At 38.9% G+C, this 23,230-nt stretch overlaps 2 protein-coding genes across 7 annotated transcripts in view; both read left to right on the top strand.

Annotated features, from left to right (window-relative positions):
• Window positions 1-16,972, top strand: part of LOC145494917 (high affinity cAMP-specific and IBMX-insensitive 3',5'-cyclic phosphodiesterase 8A-like) — a 30,236-nt gene extending 13,264 nt beyond the window's left edge. For 3 of the 6 annotated variants that reach the window (XM_081474482.1, XM_081474489.1, XM_081474507.1), the window contains 16 exons: window positions 830-929; window positions 4,185-4,227; window positions 4,845-4,909; window positions 5,447-5,518; window positions 6,115-6,207; window positions 6,652-6,718; window positions 7,918-8,059; window positions 8,442-8,535; window positions 9,124-9,228; window positions 10,401-10,618; window positions 11,067-11,208; window positions 11,751-11,930; window positions 12,352-12,432; window positions 12,624-12,672; window positions 13,106-13,182; window positions 13,644-16,972. In XM_081474482.1, the coding sequence (XP_081330608.1) occupies window positions 830-929; window positions 4,185-4,227; window positions 4,845-4,909; window positions 5,447-5,518; window positions 6,115-6,207; window positions 6,652-6,718; window positions 7,918-8,059; window positions 8,442-8,535; window positions 9,124-9,228; window positions 10,401-10,618; window positions 11,067-11,208; window positions 11,751-11,930; window positions 12,352-12,432; window positions 12,624-12,672; window positions 13,106-13,182; window positions 13,644-13,802 (1,687 nt within the window). In that variant the 3' untranslated portion in view covers window positions 13,803-16,972. Of the gene's footprint in view, window positions 1-829; window positions 930-4,184; window positions 4,228-4,844; window positions 4,910-5,446; window positions 5,519-6,114; window positions 6,208-6,651; window positions 6,719-7,917; window positions 8,060-8,441; window positions 8,536-9,123; window positions 9,229-10,400; window positions 10,619-11,066; window positions 11,209-11,750; window positions 11,931-12,351; window positions 12,433-12,623; window positions 12,673-13,105; window positions 13,183-13,413 lie in introns of all 6 variants that reach the window. The other 3 variants (XM_081474498.1, XM_081474520.1, XM_081474514.1) reach the window with 2 other exon arrangements.
• A 3,969-nt stretch (window positions 16,973-20,941) lies between these two features.
• Window positions 20,942-22,967, top strand: LOC145483419 (beta-1,3-galactosyltransferase 1-like). Its single transcript, XM_081461958.1, has 2 exons — window positions 20,942-20,950; window positions 21,314-22,967. Exons 1-2 carry the CDS (start codon window positions 20,942-20,944, stop codon window positions 22,205-22,207), a joined length of 903 nt encoding a protein of 300 aa, XP_081318084.1. The 3' UTR covers window positions 22,208-22,967.
• The last annotated feature ends 263 nt before the right edge of the window (window positions 22,968-23,230 follow it).

The raw sequence follows: 23,230 nt of genomic DNA, 5'->3' as shown, positions 1-23,230 counted from the left end.
ATAATAATATTAATATTAATGATGTTAATATTGATATTAATATTAATAATAAATAGTCTTTATGGAGGAAGCTCCCTTCAGACTCATAGGCCATTTTCAGTATATTAAAATTCTAACTTTGCTATTGGCGAGGCTTGGGTAAACAAACAAAAGAAATCAATTATTCATCCCTCATCCTCAATGCTATTTCTTTTATTTTATTTCCCCAAGCCTGAGAGCCAAGGTAGAATTTTAATACATTGAAAATGGCCTCTTGGTAGACTTGTTGGCTAACAGTCGTTGACCTATGAAAAAATATCTTGTCATGGCTTTATCCAAGATTCAAGTGCGACATTTGCACTGTTATTTACATTCATACATACATACACACATACATACATACATACATACATACATACATACATACATACATACATACTTTATTGGTTCATCACCACGGGGCTTTTTAGAGTCAATGTTGGGTTATAAAATTTAAATAACACAGAAAGCTAAACACATGACAATGATAATGTCAAAAGAAGACAAAGGTTGAATAAAATTAAATAAAACGGTCATTAAGAAACTTTCGCCTGAGTAGGCGCTTGAAATCTGTTATGGATGGGCTAAGTTTGAGTGCAGGCTGCAACTCATTCCACAGAGAGGTCGCTCTATATTAAAAGGTCTTTTGGCCACTAACAGTGCGGAAGAGTGGTATGTTCAAGAGTTGAGAGTTCCTGGTACCGGTAGTCCTTATTTAAGCAGTGACCTGGCACACTACAGAGATCTGTCCTGACTGTCAACCTAACTGTTGATCAATAACATTCTTCCACTGATTTCTTTTGACTTGTAGGAAAGTTGCACACCATGTAACAATCAAAAGAGAACTTACTCAAAACAACCCACTTAATCAAGTCAATATGAACATGGAGCTTAACATGCACATGGAATCAGTAAGTGTAACTTATTACTCTCATCTGTGCTTAGGAGGCAAGGTCAGGCAGTTTTAGGCAATTCTGGTCAATGCAATGTGGCCCTTAAATTAAATGCATAAAACCTAAGTGATTGGAAAGTGTAGAATAACAATGTTGTCTTTAGTCATTACTTCCTACATACTTCAGTGTGCTAAGTGGTCCAACACTAACACATACCAGTAGAACACTAACATCAGACCTGCACTTGTAAGGGTTGTATTTCTTCCAGCCACTTTGTACATCACTTCCATTATAAATGTTTCATATAATTACCTTGAAATTACAGTCAGCCAAGAATAAAGCATAGCTTAGCAGCTTTTTACTTACCCCACAATTAAGGTGTTAAGAGCAGATTTCTCTAACGGTCACCTATACCTATGCAGGATAGAAAAATTGGATTTTCTGAAACTTTGTCAGGAAGAAGGTTTTTACTAACTTATTTCAAAACTGTACCTTAAAGGTTGTTTGGATTTTTATTTTCTTGTGGAGATGGTCTTACGTATTTTGTCCTGAAAAGAGGACCACTTGACCCCACACTTTTTGTGAGTGCTAACAAGCCAAAATAATAAGCATTACTGGAAAAGCTAACCCATAGTACTAAAATATCATCTTTGAGTAGTTATTTAACGTTGTCAGATCAGCATGAAATTTAAACCTGAATTTTCAGCAAATTTTTAAAATTATATGCTTTGATGATGTTGTGTCACGTCAAAATTTAGGTCAATTTCGTGAACCAGAAAGTCAATCTGGTACATGGATTTACCTTTCCAAACTATTTTTTTTTATCAAAATTAAGATAAGAATTCACTCCAAGTGTTTCATCAACTGTGTATTCCTCTAGTTTTCTCAAAGATTACTCTCAATGCTGATTTATTATCGGATATTTTGTTGCGTGTGTTGTCTGTAGTCACCGACCGCTAAATGTATGATTTTTTATTCAAAATAAACATCTGCTGAAAAGGCTCGTTTGCAGCCTGATACGTATTTTCAATTACAGTAACTGATCTTAGAGACCTAAAAATTATTTTAGTGGAGATAAGACCCACAGGCAAACATTTCTGGATCAATGCTGGACATAGTGATTGTGGCGTGAAAGGTAAAAATGTCAGGTGATTAGCTTAAGTGCCTAGTCTTCGAGACGCTCTCAAGTTTTTGGTTTTATTTACCCATGCTAGATTTGTGATAAAAAACTTAGCTAAGGGCCCATTAACTGATCTTTTTGAGCTGTTGCTAAGGAAAATTGAGTCTCATTTGACCTCATCATTTTTAGTTAATTATAGTTATTTCATGTGTTTTAACTTTTTCATGATCAGTAACACTAGTTGTGATGTCATCAGGGCACGCCCATGGTCATGTGACTAATACAGAAAAAATGCAAAGGCTCCCAGGATGTAATGAAAAACTGTGTTTCCTTTAGCATTTTAAGAAACACTAGCAGTGCACTTTGGTGAGATCAAACAAAGCCACACAGAGTTAGTTTTTCTCTTTTTATTGCTCTTGTTTTTCTGTCTTTCTCTTATTTTGTCTTTGCTTTTTTTACATTGCATTTTGTGAAACACAAAGAAAAGTATCTAGAATGTAAGTGAATTTGCAAGTTTTTGAGTTGTTATTATTTTCCTTGCTCAGGCTGACATAAGTGATCGGAAGTGAAATTTCAGCTCCTTAGCAACATGAGTGAGCATGCGCATGAATTGGTTAATGGGCTCTTAAGGCATACTTTTAACCAGAAAATTAGTTTGGGCGGGTAAATCCATGTACCAGATTGACTTTCTGGTCCACGAAATTGACCTAAATTTTGATGTGACGCAACATCATGAAAGCGTATAATTTTGAAAATTTGCTGAAAATCCAGGTTTAAATTTCATGCTGATCTGACAATGTTAAATAACTGCTAAAAGATGATCTTTTCAGGGCTTGAAATTAACTTTTTCGTTCAGGAGCCAGCTGGCAACTAACGGAAAAATTTTGGTCGCCAGGTCATAAAATTTGGTTGCCAACTTATTTTATAAATAACTTACCCAAGTACATGATTTTATATGTTACTTTGCATGCAAGAAAAGTCACAACTGAAGAGTGAAAACAATTAGAAACAACACAAGTAACACTTAGTTATAAAGCAACCGTTGTTCTCAGGTGATATGTCTCTGGTCCGAAGGTGATGGTTGTCTCCATAGTCATTTTAAATGAAGCGAAGCATAAAACGTTTTAAGTCCGTGGTTTTCATTGTGAGACAAACATGGGTCCTTGTGTATTTTCCCTTTGCTACTTCTTCGAAATGCCGTTCTTTATTTTTGACTTGCTTTCCTCAGAGGATTCAAAGTTTGGATTAACCTTCTGGCTGAATCTTCATTCCCCGCACGTAAAAACTCACGTAATTCCTTCGACTGATCGTTATCTGCCGCCATTTTCGCGGCAAATGAAAAGCACATGGTGTTGAAGTGCGCCTGCGATCCCAGTTTCGGAGGAAGCCACTGAAACAATATGATGCGGTGTGAACGCAGTATCGACGTGTCAAAATACATTCAATTTTTTCGATTATCTTGTAACATTCAGAAATTATTTTACTGGGGACAGAAAGGTGAGTTGTATACTAGCTACCATATCCGATTGATTTCCTAATATAAAGATTTAAAAATAAAAGTGGTGTCATGGTTTTCTTTAGTTATCGGACAAAACACGAATCGCCAGCTGGTGACCAGTTCTGAAAATTTAGTCGCCAGTGCTCAATTTTTGATTGCATTGGCAACCAGTGAGTCGCAATTTCAAGCCCTGATTTTAGCTCTTCCAGTCACGATTATTTTTTTGGCTTGTTAGCGCTTACAAAAAGTATAATTTTCGGCTCAAGTTTTGCTCTTTTCAGGGCAAAATATGTAAGGCCGTCTCCACTAGAAAATAAAAATCCAAACAACCTCAAAGGTAGAGGTTTGAAATAAGTTAGTAAAAACCTTCTTCCTAACAAAGTTTCAGAAAATCGAATTTTCCTATCCTGCATAGGTATAGGTGACCATTAGAGCAAGCTGCTCTTAATTATTAACCATTATACACTATCACCCTTGCTGGTGTTCAGACTGCATTTCAGACCATGTGATGTAATTCTGGAGATGAATTTTCAAATTTGGTTATGTTCGCATGTATATGAATGCGCAGTTTTCACCAGATAAAGCAGTTGGTTTTGTACAAATGTTGTATGATGTAAATTAGGTCATGATTTATATGCCTATTTGTTTCTTTCAGCCGACCACAGCCAGTGGAGTAACAGAACAAGTTCAAATAAATGGTATGTGGTAATGCTAGGCTTAAAAATTGTGTTTCTCCATACCCTGGGTAAAAAGACTATTGCCTTTGCTTGCTCATTTGTTGGCATTGAAGTGTTAACACATTCTGATGTATATCCTGAAAATGAAATGTTTGGTTCAAAATTCCCTGGCCAGGGTTATTACATTGTGTTCTAGGGCAAGATACTTTACTGTCCACCCAGGTTGGGGGGGGGGGGGGGGGGAGAGTGAGTGACCCTGTGGTGTGGGCATAGAAATACTCCAAGTCATTTAGTGCTACAAATGTTGGGATAAGCTCTGGCTGTATGTGCCACTGGACCCATGCAGACTTTACCTACGTTGCCTCTTACATGTGAGTGGGTGAGGTACAGACATCTTAGGCAAACTTCCCTGTGGTGGGGGAATAGAAATACTCCAAGCCATTTAGTGCTACAGATGCTGGGATAAGCTCTGGCTGTATGTGCCACTGGATCCACGCAGACTTAACCTATGTTGCTTCTTAAGTAGCTGAGGTACTGATGTCTTAGGCAAACTTCACTGGGCTCAGGTTAAATTCTTAATAGCTTTTAGGTCAGCCAATTCAACTCCACTTCTAACAAAATGCAAATGTACTCTTTAGGAGGTATACTTACTAGACGACAATCTACAACAACAACAACCAAAATAGAGGCACCCATTACAAAAGTAAGTGGCATTTTGCTCATTTTTCCAGCAGTTTTATTTTTGATCAGCAATTTAATTCTTGCGACATCACAAATTAGTGACTTGAAGCTTGAATGGTTTTAACGGATTATACAGTCAAATCCTTTGAATTAATTTAGACACAGGATCTTAGGAAGTGTCTATATATATTTAACAGGGTGTCTGTAGTAAGCAGGGTATCACATCAGGATTACATGCTTTGTTATAGAACAAATAAGTAAATAGAACTTCACCTGTAGAAAAGCAATCGCATTTATCTGGCCTTAAATATGTCTTGTTTGTGAAACCAAGGCCATAAGAACATTAGATGTACTCATCTAACAATGTTTATATCCCAGCTGGAGTCAAACGTCGAGTACTGTAGGGTAAAGTGGGAAAAAACAAATTTTTGAGTAGATTATGTCGCTGATTGATCAATGCTATCCTCATTACTTGACAGGTTTCTTATCAGTTGGGCATGGTTTTAGCCTGTGAAAGTCACTACGGATGTGATAATAACTGATTTTATTTGTTTTTCAGGTCATAAACATGCTGTCAGCAGCTCAAGAAAATAGTCCGATGTCTGTAGTGCAGGCATTAGATAGAGTGCTAGTAAGAATCATATTCCTTACTTATTGTATACATTTCTTGTAATGTTGGTTCAGGGAATTAAGTGTTATATAAGGATGTAACTGGGAGGGGGAAACTCCCGCTAATGGCCTATATGGAGGCTCCGCCCAAAAGGGTTACCTTTATCAGGCTTCAGGTATATCGAAGGGTAGGGATTTCACAAGTTGTGGTATATGTAAGGGTAGGGAAATCCGAGTATCTTGACTCCTACCACAACGTGAACTGAACAAATAATTCTTATTTTTTGGTTAACATCTTTTCTGGTAATGCTTAATGTTCTCCCATAATATTGTTCCTAACTTCATTCCAAGGGTTTAGAACAGGGATGCAGTATTCTAAAGTAGGTATGTGAAAGAGGTAGCTTTTTCAATAAAGGGTGTATGAAAAGGGTAGCTTTTCTGTCAAGATGGTACAAAAGGGTATGGGGTTGAACCTTGGGGCAGAGCCTCCCCTAAAACTTTCCAGAGAAGCTTCCTCCTCCTCCTCCCCCCCTGCCGGGGGGAGAAGTCACCTGACTGCTGGAGCTAGTGCAGTTTGTGTTTTTGCCAGAAGAGTAACCAGTGATTTTATTTTCTCAGGAAATATTACGGACAGCTGAATTATATTCACCATTCACCACAACAGAGGAAGACCCAATGAATAATGAACTTGTGGGAGGTCTCATGAGCAATGTAAGTGTACTTTATTGTAATGATCAAATCTTCCTTTTGCATGATAAGCGACTGCACACACACTCCTCCCCCCCTCCCCCCCCCCCCCCCCATAAGGACTGCCTTAAAACTCGTCAGTAAATGATCTTTGAGATGAGTTTAAGATGATTTATGAGGGTAGGGAAAGATGTAATTCTGGTGTCCCACTACTTGTGATTAGGTATGTCTTGCAGGAACATGATTTCAAGGGAACTAAGCAATTTGAAATTAATTATTACTATGTATACTAGAATCTATCTATTATCTCAAACTTAGGAAAACAACAACAAAAAACTGTTTGGGAAAGCAGGCAAGAGGAAATAAGAAAGCCAGATTTTGGTTTTGGGAATTCTGTTCCATCTTGTAATTCAGTACCAATTTCAACTGAATTAAATAATGATCCACTGTTATTTGTTTTTTTTTCAGGGCCGAAGGAGACCATCCTGTGACGTACCTAAACCAAGTATGAACTTATTCTACACATTTGGCCGAGGTCCGAGGCTAATGCTTACACTCTTTTCTAACTTTCATAATAACTGTTCTTAATAATTTAATGGTTTAATAATGAGTTATTTAATCATGTTAATAGCTTCCTCCACTTTAAACAAGCTTAATTACTGACACGTGATTCTCAACAGAATTTTTGAGTGGAAATTAACATGCGCTGACATTGTAAACCCTTTCCCTACTGTTCCTGGGGTGTGTTTCCCTGATTGCCTACTGTCACTAATAAAATTAATGTGTGGACAAAATAAATAGTTGTAGTAAGCACACTCAAACCATGAGCACCTGATATTATTTGTGCATTTTTTGGTGACTAACGAATGAAGGCTCTTGATGTAAGGTAAAAGATAAGCAATTATCACAGTGTAAAACAGTAAATACATTTGTTGATATGAAGATCCTCATTCTATAGTCACCCAAAAATGCACGAAAAGATGTCAAGTGTTCATGGTTCAAGTATACTCATGCTAAAGATGAAGGATTTGAGATCTTTGTAAAGGATGTTTTGACCAGTATGCCAAAATGCAGTAAATTCTCAGGAAAAAGAAAATGGAAGAAATTAAATGCCACTTGGGACATTCTTTATCTTTTATCTAAGGAATAGTGTAGTATACGTAGCATTGTTTATTTACATTTTAGATGTTAGGACGTGAATTGATTGTTTAAAATGTAACGAACTTTGAAAGAACGTAAATGTAAATTGTTATTTTTTCCTGGTCAGAGATTTCACGCACTCAGTAATTTTGATTTTGATCCTGAGGTACTAACGGGATGACACATTGCATAAGACCCTTTGCAGCTGGTGATCGCATGATGTACTTCAGACAAAAAACATTTTATAACATGAGCTGAAAATTATTGAGTACCAGAAAAGAGCGTGTTCAAAGACCATGGTTAAATAACCAAGAAATGTTCTTTAAAACATGAAATTTAAAGAAAGAATGAAAGGAAGGTCACTTGACCCTCTGCTGCACAAGGCCGCTTGTGTGGTCATTTCTGGACTGGGCTACTACCTCTCGAGGAACACCGTTAGCTCTTAAAGCATTGTACGTCAAGCCCCTTAATGCCGTAGAAAACATTGAAGGTAACGTTTGCAGTGAGGTGCCAGGGAGAGGTTCAAGTACTGGAGATATTACAGTTGTAATCTGTCTACATCTTACGCAGTCTGCATCTTTGTTGTCTTGACAGGCCATAAGGAATCCACCCAAAGCAATGTACGGACTCCGATCTCACACCTGCAGGAGGCACCCCCAGAAGTTATCGCTGCTATGGTTGACGAGGCAGACTGGGACTTTGATATTCTCAAGTTGGAAAAAGCCTCCAATCACAGGTGGGTTTCACTGTAGACTGACTGGATAAGAAAAGGCAACTGTACGGCCTCTTACGGCCTCTTTCACTGTAGACTGACTGGATAAGAAAAGGCAACTGTACGGCCTCTTACCCTGTACCATGGTTATAACAGGTTAGAGGCTTGATTGCCACCCATCACACTTTAAAGTGAGAACAGTTACTTCCTGGTCAGACTAATGTCATTATTTTGTTTTCTGATATCTACTTACGGTAATTCACATAGTTTGTGTACGTCATTTTGGTTTCGTTTGATTAACACCAGATGCAACTTATGTATACCTGGGTAGATCTGGAATTCACACATAAGCCACTTCAGCCCCCCATAATGTAACAGTACCTTCTGTTTCTTTACACCGTTTTAGGCCCTTGTACTTTTTGGGAACAAAGATACTCAACAGGTTCAGGGCCTGTGAAGCGCTCAACATTTCAGAGGATGTTCTTAAAAACTGGTTACAAGTAAGTCTGCATGTCGTTCTATGGTTATATATAGTAACAACCTGGGCTTATACTCTTCACTTCACAGTTTCACGTCCGACATGCTAATCTATGCTTGTTCAGGTTGTATGGTTTTTTTTTTTCTCACAAAGAACGCAGTAAAGAACGATTTTTTTAAAAGTTACTATTCCATCTTTCCAGGGGTTTCATTAAGGGTTAGTCACCGGCAAACTGACTGGCTGTGAGGATGATTTTTGCCCGCCTTGTTTGACCACCTAGAGAGAAGTTTTTCTTATAAACAAGCTCAGTACAAAATGTTTTGCCCGCCTGTGAAAACCACTTGCCCTCTTACTGAAAACGTTGAGGTCTTTTTTCGCTGTCCCCGTTTGACGCTTCCTTAGCGGTATACAACATTACAAATGAGAGCCCCGATCTTTCATTTTTCTTTAGACTTCACTCGGTTTTAACTTGCAGTGTTTTCTTTTCTGATGACAGTGCATTCTCAAGAGCTATAGATTTTATCATGGAGTTCCTCTGTGCGGAAACAGGACATACCCATACTTAATTCAATCAGTCTTCTAATGTCTGTTCATGTTGGTCTTGTTTCAGTTAATAGAATTAAATTATCACTCAAAGAACGCTTATCACAACTCCACGCACGCGGCAGATGTGCTTCACGCCACAGCTGTGTTCTTGGCCAAAGAAAGAGTCAAGGTAGGTTTTGTATAGGTTATCATACGGTTTCGAGTTCAGTGTGGAATTAATTTGCACGAGTGAGTTTTTCAAAAAGCTGAAATTGCACGAGCCGCTTCGGCGAGTGTAATTTCAGCTTTTTGAAGAACTCACAAGTGCAAATTAACTCCAAATTGAACGAGAAAAACCGTATGATTACTTATTAATAATATAAACATAAAAAAATTCGAGCGGAGGAAGTGCCGGAAGATCTTTATTGAAGCCATTTTTTCTCATTTGAGAAAAATTTTTTCAAAGTTTCAGCACAAAATTTTCGTCATCATTTTACGTGATACCATTTTCTTAGAAAAGTTCGTATTGTCTTTCAGTCAATCATAATCCAGAATTTCGATGTGTAATTTGCACTGGTGTTAAACTTTTTGCACTGATGTTACACTTGAACTGCACTGCTGTTAGCCAATCAGAATCGAGTGATTTTTTCATGTGTATTATTAGCTACAGAACAGCGTACTTTTTCCATGTTTACATAGCCTCATCTAAACACAAGGGGGACTCGGAGAATTCGAGACAGTTATGTGCGTCTCGGGTTTGCATAAGTTTGGAGAATTTTCCCAACCTACCAAGTGTTTAGATGAGACTATGTAGACATGGAAAAAGTACTCTATTACATTAATAAAATATTTCCCAAAAATATACGCGAATCTAAAACGTCACAACCATGTTTACATACTCTCATCCAAACACACCTACATCGACCAGTGAGCGCGCGCGTAGTTTCTGACGTATTTTATAGACCATTCCACGGTTTCTGCCGCCATCTTGGCTGGGGGACGAACACGGTAAAAATTCCAGTAAATTAAAAAAAATTATTAGGGAAACGCAGGAAGTTCGATGCCTAATAATATGAGGTTGATTAACAATCTACATTTTTTTTAGTATCAAAGTGAAGATAAACAGCAAAAGATTTTATTGATCAATTATGAAGCACACATCTGTGCATTGTTGGACATAAGGTTCTCTACATTTCCCAAACATTTACTTTAATTTTTAACGTGCAGCGGTAGACTGGGCAAGGATTTCGTTTCTGGCGGTTAGGAGCAGGTTTTAGGAGGAAATCTGCGAGTCGGTTTAACGTTGAACGCTACTCGTGATGCTTTGTAACAAGTGTATTTTGGTGTTTCTTTATCGCTTAGGCTGTCCTTGAGCCCCTGGATGAAATAGCCTCGTTAATAGCAGCTGTTGTACACGACGTAGACCATCCTGGGTACACGAACTCGTTTCTTTGTAACGCAGGCAATGAGCTTGCCATTCTCTACAACGACATTGCAGTTCTGGAGAGTCATCACGCTGCACTGGCCTTCAAACTTACCGCACGTGATGAAAGGTCCAACATCTTCAAAGGACTTGATATGTGAGTTTATGACGAGTCATCTTTTACGGTACACAAAATTACCTGTAAATTAATTTTAAAAATCCAACTCAAAAATAGTATATCAACAAGGTAAAAACAACAAAGAGTAGATAACAAACCAAGGAGGAACCAGTATTATTAAAACTTGGAAGGACTGGGACGGACTGCAAAACACTTAGTGCCAACTGCGGGAGAAAGTGCGAGGAAAAGCGCGGCAAAAGCGCGGCAAAAGCGCGCGTCTACCAGTCGAGTCACAACCTGATTGGTTGGGAAAGCAACATCTTTGCACTGATTGGTAGGAACATGAGTTCATTGTAGGAGTGAGTTTGGACTACTAATCTCTCTGTTAAGGAGATTGATAAAGGCAAAATTGTAGTGAAAGCAGTTCTTCGCCCTCGCTTCACTCGTTTCTGAACCAAACGTTAAAATACGTTGATTTATTTGGCAGGGATGAGTTTCGTACGATTCGTCAAGCGATCATCGACATGGTGATGGCAACAGAAATGACGAGACACTTTGAGCATCTTTCAAAGTTCGTCAACTCTATCAATAAACGGCGCTCTTCAAGTATGGACGAGGTCCACTCAGTGGTAAGAGTTTTCAACTGCTTCTATATGTTTGGGTTCTTTTTAAAGTATTTAAAAAGGCACGATATTCAAGTACTATTTTGCAAAATATGTAAAACAAGCAATATCACTTGAAAGTACTTACTGTTCAGTGCCTTTTATTTGAATTTTTCAATTTTCATAAGATTGTTCACGGTCCTTTATTTTCTGATATTTTTCTTCCATTATTGAACGCGCGGTCTTTTTTGTGGAATAATAAGAAACTGAAAGTAAGAAACGTAAAGCATATAAACTGTAGAAATCTGAACGCCGTTACATACTGTTTTATAGCTTTCAGGTGAGTAGTCACTAGGGTTTAGTTCGTGGACATTAAATAGTGCTTTTCGGCTCACAAATGAATCATGACACGCAGAGGTTTTGTCTGAAAACGTGAAACTAGGACCTGTGTAGGTGACGTGGGTTAAACTCTGGAAGACAAGGGGTTAACTACAGATAATTATTCACTAAGTATAGTTTATATTTGTCCCAACACCCAGTAGTGATACTTTTAATATTAATTTTAACAGCATAGTGGACGTGGTACACCAGATTCCACGGCGTCTTCGGCTGTAGCCCTTAACACACCAGAAAACCGTACGCTGATTAAAAGGATGTTAATCAAATGTGCAGATATCGCCAATCCCGCACGGCCACGGTATCTGTGTAAGGAGTGGGCCTACAGGATAGCAGACGAGTACTTTTCACAGGTATGTTACTTAAGTGAAAACTGGATCATTGGATAATACTATTCAAGAGTTTTCATTGGCTTAACCATCATGGTGTATGAGCCATTATACCATGCTCTACAAATATGTTAAGCGTACGCGTAGTTTTGGGGGCGTTTTTAATAAAACAGTTATTCAGACACTCGCGCTTGTTGGATATGAGATGATTATGGTCAACTCGGCGCTACGCGCCTCGTCGGCTACCTAATATCTCCGATTCTCCTATCCAACGAGCTCTTGTGGAATAATTGTTAATTACACTCCTAGAGTTTACACGTAGTTTAGGTCTCCCATGACTTCTTTAAGTAACCAATCAAAACGTACTCGAGTGTTACGTCATCATGGCGTAGTTTGTTCCACTTCATGTTGCTTTTTGCGTTACAATAGTGTTTACTTTTGACAGACGGACGAGGAAAAGAGGCGTGGTCTACCGGTTGTTATGCCTGTGTTTGACAAACAGACGTGTAATGTTCCAAGGTCACAGGTATGAGATTTTGTTGAAAAATTTATGATCAGTTGAAACAAATCAAAGAATTGCCCTATTCTTCAACCACCTAATGGTATCAAGTCAACACGTGTCGGCATCCCCCCGCTGACTAGGAAATACCTCTATGACTTGGCGTCATTATTTTGTTGCTACGAAGAATTAATTGTCGTGTGTGTTATCTTTCTTAGGTTTGGTTCATAGATTACTTTGTAAGCGATCTTTACGACGCCTGGGATGGTAAGTGTTTTGTTTTGTTTTGTTTTTTTGTTTGTTTATTTGTTTTGTAATTACTGTTGTAAAATCAAAACTGAAGCATTTACCTCTGGCCAATCAGAAGCAACATAATGAACCAATCCGAATTCAAAGCTAGAAGTTTCCCTCAGCGCCAAGCGCGGGAAAACGCGCGTAAGTTAAGTTACGTTTTGTTTAGGATGCGCTCTGATTGGTTGAGTAGACACGATGTTTTCTCGGATTGGTTAGAGCAAATTACAGGATGTACTTTTAAACCAGCTCTGGCGCATTTTGTAAATAGTAGCACAGGGGGGTACTGCTCAGTAGCTTTCAACACACAAGGTCCCGTAGTTGATAGTTTTAGCAGAATCACCTTAATTGACACGTGTTGTATCTCTGGAAACGAAAGGGTTGATACGATTCTCTTGTTTTTTTACAGCTTTCGCTTTTGTACCGGAGACCATCAGACATCTTACAGATAATCACGAATACTGGAAAAAAGCAGCGGAAGACTGGGTAAGGGTCTATGTTTCTGACTAGCATTGCGTTCCTTTTGTTATAACTCAAGATGACACACTTCTTCCTCAGAATGTGGTTGTTAAGCACTTTGGTTGTACGTAGATGGTAGTAACTTTTTGGCGGGTTTTGGAGTAGCGTTATGTACACCTCTTCCCTCCAGTGATTACTGTCTCTGCTCTATTGAGTTTCCTTTCCAGTGTTGATGACTTGTCGTCTTTTCTTCCTCAGCCACTGTGAGTAACTCTCGGTTTGGTTTCACAAATGTTGTATACTCCTCTGTCACGTATACGCAATCTCCTGGCTTCGGTCTCAACTCAACTCTTCTCTTTATCCTCCAAGTAAATATACTGCACAGTAGAATTTTTCCATCCTCTCTGGGCCTTGTGATAAGACTGCCAGCAGGAATTGGCGCTTGGTTCATTCCTAATCTGACATGTAGTCCCTTTGTTGATTCCCAGGATGCCGCAGCTCGTTCTCCCTCCGGGGGCGCCAGTACTTCCGGTAACACTACTTCCGGTAACACAACTACCAGCGCTTCAACGAAAAATCCCGCGTCCACGTCTACCACTTCGTCCGAACCTCCTTCTTCGTCCAGCACGTCTCTCACCTCATCATAGTATGTTGTCACGGTAGTAAGCTCTCCCTGATGTCTTCGTTCTCCTAATGTGCGTATTATAAATATTGTACACTTGTTTTATACGATCAAACGCTTCGCCGTCCAACACGTGTCGGCATTATCTGCAAAACTGTAGCATTCGCACGCAGTATAGAATGTTTTAACGCCACTGCAATCAGTATGTTTCTTTGCGAGTCATCTCCTTACCCTCTTTGTGTATCGAGTGACTTTGTGCGTGACCAACACATTGCGTGACTCTGGTAACGCAAGTTAGTTTAACCATGAGGTGCTGTAAGATTTTGTAACGCACCGCTAAATTTGCACCTTTTTCGTCGTTCCATTTATTTTGCAAGGTTTCTTTAAGAACGGTTCATACAAAGAGCGTAACTTGCGTCACACTGGATTTTCTTAGTCAAGTGTATTTTTCATCTGCGACCTTGTGTTGACTGTAAAAGCTCTTCTTTCTTTAAGTTAGTTAAAGTAGGCCATAGTCGGGGCACCTTACATAACTATTTAATTACAAGAGAGAAAAGAGTACCTTCTACATATATAAGAAAAAAAGACAAATTGTACATAGCGTTTTTTCCCAGCGAGGAAAAATCCCTAGAAAATTATAAAGTATTATATTTATTTCCGTTGACCAACCCATACCTAAATCTGTTCTTATGAAATGATGTATTAGTTTTGGTAGAACAAAACATAAATGACAATGGCGTTCCCGAAGCTGCACTTCTATAGGTCTGTGGCTTCGGGAGCAATATTGAGATTAGAATTGCGAGCTCATTGGCTGATTGCTTTCAAGCTCGCTATTAAGTAGATTAAGGTGTGACGCTTCTTTTCATTAACTGCGAAGTCGCGCCACTTGTTCACAATGTTTTTCTTTGGAGGAAGTTACGTTTGATTTCATGAAGTTTCAAATTGTTTAGTGCATGGTTGGAAAAACTAACAAGGCGAAGCTCTCCCAAGCGTCCAAAGTGTATGGCAAACAGATATTTAAGTTTTCAGTCAAAGTAAAATGTCATGAATTCGGTGGCAGATAGTGGAGAGCGTTCCCAACATTCCTCGACGACACTCGCAGTTATTGAAAAGAAGTAGCTTAGTTAAAAGATTCAGACCCACGAGCTACTGGCGCTTTACGTTCGAGTGGCGAGTGAGGTTGGAATCTAGTGTTGATTCTTGTTCAAAGTCAGGGGAACAAGTGCTGACTGAATGACTGATCCCGCGTTCTTCGGCCCTTAGCTTAGAAACGTGACGTAACTTGATTCCGACAAGCTGACTTGACGACTTTCCAAATGTGAAGACTATTTACGATTACCTCCCGGCAAGAATCGTAAACTCTGGGACATTTAACGACGACATACCGGAGTAGGTTCCTGTTCCTTTGACTTGGCACTGATTTGAATTTGTAAATGACGGTAATTCAGAAATGCTATGTTTATTCCTTACACTTAGTTTGGTGGTCAAAACGGAGCACTTAGTTTGCGCACTGAGCTATAAAAACAAGACGAATGTTTTCTAGTTAAAAACGGAAAAAAATTCTTTAATGTTGTCGTTTTTATGGGAAAAGGGTATTCATGGCTTGTCCTTTTTATCTTGTTTTCTCAAAATAGTCCTTCGTCTTCGTTGCGTAGTGCTCATACAGCTCAAAACAAATTATTCTTAATTTATTCTCGCTGTCAATGTGTTTTATAGAAAGGCTTTTGGTGAAACTCATTTACTGGGGATTAAATTCTTTTTTCTAAATCTAATGACTGGGGATTTGTAAATGGCCTGCCTGTCGGACGAAACTCAGGAAATATTTGTTTAGTTCACTGAGATGAAACTTTTCGTATTATAATTTTTCATGTCTTTCTTTTAAAGGTTGCTTCGGACCTACTCGAGAATACATAACCACTTGAAAGGGCCTTTGGCTCAATCTGTGAATCTCTCGCTTTAATCTGCCGTAGCATTATGTTGCGGAACGAGTTCTTGTCGGTCAATTTTTTTTCCTAAAAGGGCTTTAACAAGATCTTTGTTTTTTTATGATCATCTATTAGCTATGGAACAAACGTGGTAGAAAAATTGAGAGCAAATTGTATGAAAAACTAACTTTCGCACTTATTTCACCGCTGTTTAGCCTGTGAATTTTTGCAAACATATTTCTAACTGCCTTAAGCCCTGTTATTTATAATTTGGCCTCGAGGTGTTCAAAGATAGTTCAATTTCTTAGTACCTACTGTATCCCTCTTCAGGCCATTTAGTCTGCCCTTCCCCAACTTAAGTTCTAATACGGTAAAGGGATGTTCACATAAGATTATCAGGCGTCAGTTATTTACAGTTCCTCTCTTGGTGTAAAAAGAATGAGATAAGAGGTTAATTTCTATGTCAATGTGACATCTTGGAAAAAAAAAAAGTGCGCGGCGCTTGGTGAAAATGATGACGTTTGAGGAATCTCTGAGATATAACGTAAAGTTGCCCCCTCCCCGCCCCTCTCAATAACACCACCTAGAGGAAGGAAGCTTTGTGACGACCCATATACAGTTGCTATGGCGACAAAGGCGATCACCTGCCATGAAAGGAATTGTACTCTAACGAAAACTAATTGCGAGGCAGGTGTAAATAGAAACATCTCCCTCGTCGAAGGCAGTTCTTTGGTTTGTGAAATTGTTGCGTTTGCAGACGCCGCCTGTAATGTATGTTTGAACATCTCAGACCGAATGAAACGAAACTGGTCCGAAAAAATCTTTGAGCATTTTCACCAAGAGCCTTGTAGAAAATATTTACAAAGCAAGACAATTTTAATTTGTAAAACTCTTGTACACACTTGTTGAATGTTAGGTAGCTCAGTTGTTCAGTTGTACAGTTTTGACCGAATCATTTTAATGGGCCGACATCTGTTGTCCAGTGTCTTGTGTATAAAAGTATAATTTTCATAATACAACGAGAATAATGATAATAATATAAGAAGTTGATTACCTGAAGATATCAGGATATTGAAGTTATTATATCATGTACAAATTGTTTGATAAATCTTGAGTAGCTCTTTGGATTTCTCTTGAACTGTTCCGCGTGAACGTAAATTATGTTGTTTCTTCCCTAGATTGCCTTCTGTACAGTTGTTTTAGTTTTGAAACTCTAGAAGTGGACATTCTTATAGAATAGATATGAATAAAATAAGTTATTGGAATCATGGCACTTGTGAAAGATTTCTTGACAAACTATGTAATTTTCTTGTGTCACATCATCGTACGGTGGCTTACAATTTACATGTCGGTTTTTATGCGTGTGATTTCGATTCAGTATGAAGCAGAAATTTCATATGCAGAGCAGTTTCAGAAACGCCTCAGTAGAGAGAAGTTTTAGAAACATGAACTAATCAGAGTCGAGGCAAACAACTCGAAGTAAAACCAGTAACTGGTGTCAAAGGCGGGAATGATTGTAAAAAAAATCAGAAGTTTGTTCGACCTTTGTGCAATTTTAATTTGGATGCTGGCAGCCTGGCTGTCACGGAGTCTTGTGTCTGACGGGTTTTCTTTTGATGAGTTCCTTTTATTTCCAAAACTAGTGTGTGAGCAATAGAGGACTTTTTTCCATGTTTAGTTTGCCTCAGTTAAACTAGTGAGACAATCTCGGATAGTGCAGAGCGCAATTGATAGCTCTGGCATGGTAGTCCCATAACTACTCGCCCCTGTTCGGTTCACTTCCGGTTTTTGTCTACCTTGGTAGTCTGCTAGGGCTTTTCTCCTTTGCAGTGTGTATGTTTCAAGGTTGTATTTTCATTCAAGGTCCAAAAATTACGTACAAATTAATTACTACTGGTGTTTTACGTCGATTTTCGTTCATTTTAAATTCAATAATACGTTTAAGCAGCAAACTTGACAATTTAGCTCTTCACGCCAACTTTGTAACTTGATACTTTGTTTTCCTCGCAAAGGTATGTAACATGAAACCCTTGTTTTCTCCAACACACGGAAGATGTGCTTGTTTTTTGGAGATAAATGAAAGAACTTTAAACATCTGATGTACTGTCGAAGAAACGGAACAGAAACGATGTTGTTTTACTAAAAATGCAAATTTTTACCGATGAACAAGAACTAATTTAATTATCAGATAGTCACGAAATACCACTTTCTTTTTCTGTTGCCACCTTTGTTGTTAACAATAAAACAATTCAAAATTAACACACAACGATATTGATGGCTGAGAAGCGTTTCAACGAAAAGTATTGAAAATAAACAGCGCTTTAAATCAATTTGCGCTTTTCATTAGGTGCCGCGGAGTCTGCAGCAATATTTGAGCACTTTCCTGGTTTCTTTTGTCACAAATTTACAATTTGCGGAGTATTAAAGCCACTAACTTGGGAACTTTCTTGTCTCTCTAACAGACACAATTAAGGCAAGAAATAAACAAGCCGCTAAGGAGAAGCAATGAACTCTGCGAAGCACACTATTGTAGATTGAAAACAGCAGATGATATTTGTTGAACCGACCTGTGTGTAATTCAGTTCTAAAAGCTACGCAGCCACAGTAACGTTTCACTTTTGCAATAAAAAGGGACAATTGGCGCTACCTGAAAAATAACTGCCATCCTTGGTCACATGACATGACATTTAAAATACCGCGTGGAAAGATAGTGTATAACAGTAACGATGCTAGAACGCATGCGTCTTACCTGTTGAGTTCTACCATAAGGAAAACCACTCAACATTTGTGCGTGATTCCGTATGCAATGTATCCTCCACCTAATATAGAAGCCACGAACTCCAACTAACCTACGCATGCGTTTAGAGCAAATTAGTTTTGTTCTAAAGAGAATGGTACCACAAGGAGAGCAAGGGGTTACCTGAAACAAATATATAGCTTCGCGATGTTCCTACCTAACCGACGGCGATGAAAGGTGTTTTGCGTAGAATACACATGTACCTTTCCCACCCCACCCCCATCACTTCTTTGCCTCTAGACTAATTAATTAATTGAAATTAATTACTTAAACCAATATTAAAGTTTACACCTTAGCGCCATAGGGCAATAACGCCATAGGGCCATAGGGCCATAGGGCCATAGCGCCATAGTGCCTTAGCGGCAGGCAGCTCCCATAACCATCCCAATAGTGCACTCTGCACTAAAAGGAGGCGGGTTGGGAGAATTCGAGGCAGTTATGCAAACCCGAGACGTAGGCGGGAGTTTGCATAACTTTCGAGAATTCTGCTAACCCCCAAATGTTTAGATGAGGCTGTGTAAACAGGGAAAAAGTACTCTATTGTTCTTAATAAAATATTGCTAAAATTAATTCAACAACCTTGTTTACATACCGTACTCTCATCTAAACACGCCTATCGACCAATGAGAAATTTTGTTACGAGAGGTGGATGCTCTTTACATTGAAAGTCTTGCTACATGAAATTAATTTCCAGGAAGGCTGCTAGCCCTAAATCCAGGTAGGCCTAAAATTTTATTGTCCGAACACTGTTAACAGAAAAAAAAAAAATACCCCACTTAAAATATGACAAATACCTTGGCTCGTTTTTATCCTGTGAATATACAAGATACCCGAAAGAGGGTTTTGTCATTAAGTGGCACAAGTCAGGTTACATTTGTCTGGATCTTCCCAGGATCAATCAATCTTTTTTAATTAATCACATCCCATTACCAGTAGCAAGAAGTACTTTCAAGATAAACTCAAGTTTGCACTTTTTCCATCCTTTTTCTGAACTTTACTAAAGTTCATGTTTCTTCTTGACTGGCCAATTATGGGAATAAAAAACGGTCTTTTCAGAAATAAACAGAAAAACCTGGTTCTGCTTCAGTAAAAAACAACGCTTATTTCCACCCCACTGCCCAAAAAACCGTGTTGAAACATTGGTGCTTGCTGAGGATTTGATAAGAAACAAAAATTCACTCAGAGAAGCCAAAAAACGACGTCAAGGAGATACGTCAACCCCGGAAGAGAGACAAAATAAGTCGTCAATGTACGTCCTCAAATCAAAATAAGTAAATCTCGTAACCGGAATCCAAAATGAGAGAAGACATGAAAAACTGCACTGTCCACAAAACTTGTTTTTGATCGGAACTGCCCAATAAAACTATCAAAGCAGACAAGGTCTGTAAACCAACCTGATTAAAGCAACAGTATACAGAGATGTTCTTCTCCCGATGTCAGTGTTTGTGTACGCTGGCGATTGGCAAAAACACCTTTTATGTGCTGGGTATTATTTTTCCTTTCATACTTAAAGGAGCCCTGTCACGGTTTGCGCATATTGAAAAGTTTAGCCTCAATTTTTCAAATTCGTCGTTTGTAATCCGTATTAATCTTCTCCATGCTTAGCCATACTTGTTCCTTTATGGTTTATCATTACTACGATTATCAATTGAGTAAGGCGGGACAAAAGTTTGGTCACCAAGTTTTAACGTAAAAATCGTGTTGTTGTCACGAGCAACTGGCTCTGTATCCATTGGCAACTTGTCGGCTTTTGACGTCATCGGCAGCAAAGCGCGCGAAATTGTAGGCGACGCGACAGGCGACGCACGGCTGTTGATATTGTTACCAACGGAAACGAGGTAAGTTGCCCGTGACAACACCATAATTTTAAGGCCAAAACTTCGTAACCAAACTTCCCTCGTGCCTTACTCAACTGATAATCGTAGTATCTCTTTGGTGTTTTTCTATCTTAATAAACTGTTATTTTCAGGTTTCCTACCATTTAAAGGTAATTTTGTATGTGGCCAAAATAACTCAAAATACTTTGATTGAGCCCCTTTAACTGATTGGTAAATTGATTGGCCGTGGAAACAGTAACAACCAACGAGGGAGGAATACGATTGATAGGGTAATTTGTTAGGATCTAACAAATTGGGCTAGGAAGGGCAATTATTTACCAGAGATGGCAAAACAACGCTCGTCAAGTCTGTTTGAGAGTAATCAGGCAATTACTTTGGTCTTGGTTTTGCTACGGTTTGAGACTGGCTGAGTAGTCTAATTGGTAAGTATATTGGTGTGGTTTTGGTTTTACAACACTCGATTGAAAACTGCTCTAATTCCATGCAATCTTTTATTCAACACTTTCGCTTAGTAACTGCAGTAGTTACTGTGCCAACCAAACATCCCAGGCTGGAATGTATTTTGCATATCCTTTGGTTCTCTAGGTTTCTAGGAAGTAAAACAATGGTCCTGGTAAATTCTAACACGGGGTATATTACTCGGGGTATATTAGCTCTATTTTGGCGAAGTTTGTTCTTTTGTTATTCAAATAGAAGGAATTGTTATTCTGAATTAAACTGGTCCGTGTGTGCTCTTATACTCGATTTGAGAAATCCGACACAGATGAGGCTTGTGACTCGAAAGAGACTGGTTTTTTCTTTTGCTTTGGTCGTAGGTGTTATTGTACTTTATATCATAACTTCCGAACATATGAAATGCTCAGAATTGAATTTTCTACCAAAATGCCTGTCATTTAGCGAGATCACAAATGACAAGTTGGCGCAAGAGGCAGCGCGAAAGAGTTCGCCGATCTCCTTAGGAGATCCGGTTCAATAGGAATACAGGGAATGGGAAAATCCACTCGGTGAATCCGTACTCGGACAAGAGGAAAGGTTTGTTGTAATTCTTATAATAAGCGCACCGTTTAACACGATTCAAAGATTAGCCATTCGACAAACGTGGCTCTCTATCTTAGCAGACAATTCGGTAGCACTGGGTCGTCCAAACATCAGAGATATGAAGGATCCTACGAATTCCTCCAACGCCTTACTTATTCAATATTCCTTTGTTTACGGCCACTTCTATCCGAGAGTCGAATCCGCTGTGGCGAATGAGACAGAAGTCTACGGAGACATTTTAAGGCTGAAGTACACGGAGAAATACTCACTGTTAGTTAACAAGACGTTGACTTCTTTGAAGTTTGCATCGACAATGAGCGTTAAATTTGTTGTCGAAATAGACGACGACGTGTATTTGGATGTTCCCAGAATGGTTTGGTTTCTTCTTTGGTTGGCTTCTTTGCCTGAAAGGTTGTACGCTGGCAACTTAATTCGTCGCGGAAAAATAATCAGGAGGAAACAGAACAAGTGGTACGTCAGTTATCAAGATTACAACGAGACCGCTGTCTTTCCCGTGTACTGCAGTGGTCCATTCTACATCTTGTCTAAAAGCGTTGTTCTTGAATTTCTTGCCGCGTCCAACTATACCCGGACATTTCCGTTAGAAGACGCCTATCTGGGGGTGTTAGCTAAAAAACTCGGTATTGTGCCTACTAATCTGCGGAAGGGCGGTGTAATCATTTTATTCAATTTTAGATTGAAAGCGGAGCATGTATGGGAAGATAGCAAGTTAACTAAATTCTTCGCACTGGGACACAGTTTAACACCCGAGAGGTTCTTTGCGTTTCATAAAAGATACGTTAACATGACGATTAGTTATCTGTCAAACTGAGCGATCTCGTCCGTAATACTGAGGTTGTATACTGACATGTAATGGTAATAGGACAGAGTGGAGTCCAATTCGGTCTGTTATCATAAGAGTGATAACAAATTCGGACGACCGCGCAGCGGGAGTCCGATTTGTTTATCACGAGTATGATTACAGACCGAATTGGACGACACGAAGTCTTATTACCAATTAATCATAAAAATTACAATTTCCGAGAAAAGAAGAATAGCCAAGTTGTGAAAGAAAGGGAAAATTTGCATTAAAATACCTACAAAGGAGATGTAAACATTCTAAGGCCACCGCGCCTCCTACCGGCAATTAGGCGCCAAAAACACAAAAGTAAGCGCGCGCGCGCGCGCGCGCACGCACGCACGTAACTACAACTTTAAATGTGATTGGTTGATACAACTTTGAATGTGATTGGCTTATTGAACTGTCCGATAACAAACTGTCCAATAACAACGGTCCAGTAACAAACTGTCCGATAACAACTTGGCAAGTGAATTAACGGAAAATAGGAGTTTTTTTTAAACCAATTACAATCGAGGAAATTGTAATTTTTATGATTAACGCTTTTATAAAATAACTGAGATACTACGTGCGCGCTCATTGGTCGTTAGGTGCGTTTAGATGGGAGTATGTAAACACGGTTGTGAGACATTTTAGATTTGCGCGTATTCTTTTGAAACATTCTATAAAAGCAATAGAATAATTTTTTTGTGTTTACATACTCTCATCTAAACACTTGCAGGAGGCCTAGGGGAGAGGGGGGAGGGGAGAGGGGGGAGGGGGGGGGAGTTGGGAGAATTCTCGAAAGTCTCGGGTTTGCGTAACTGTCCCAAATTGTCCCAACCCTCCTCGTGTTTAGATGAGGCTATATAAACACGGAAAAGTACAATGTTGTTTAAATATGTATATATAAAACCCTCAAACAGGGAAGTATCGTCACAGTTTAAACGTAGCAACTAGAGTTCTTTATTGGGTGGGAGTCATAGTCCTAATTTAAGCATGAAGGGGGAAGATAAT

The sequence above is a fragment of the Orbicella franksi genome, chromosome 1 (assembly GCF_964199315.1).
Source record: "Orbicella franksi chromosome 1, jaOrbFran1.1, whole genome shotgun sequence".
Classification (NCBI taxonomy): Eukaryota; Metazoa; Cnidaria; class Anthozoa; order Scleractinia; family Merulinidae; genus Orbicella; species Orbicella franksi.
The sequence above is the reverse complement of the archived record's forward strand: the minus strand, read 5'-3'. Positions and strand labels throughout refer to the sequence as shown.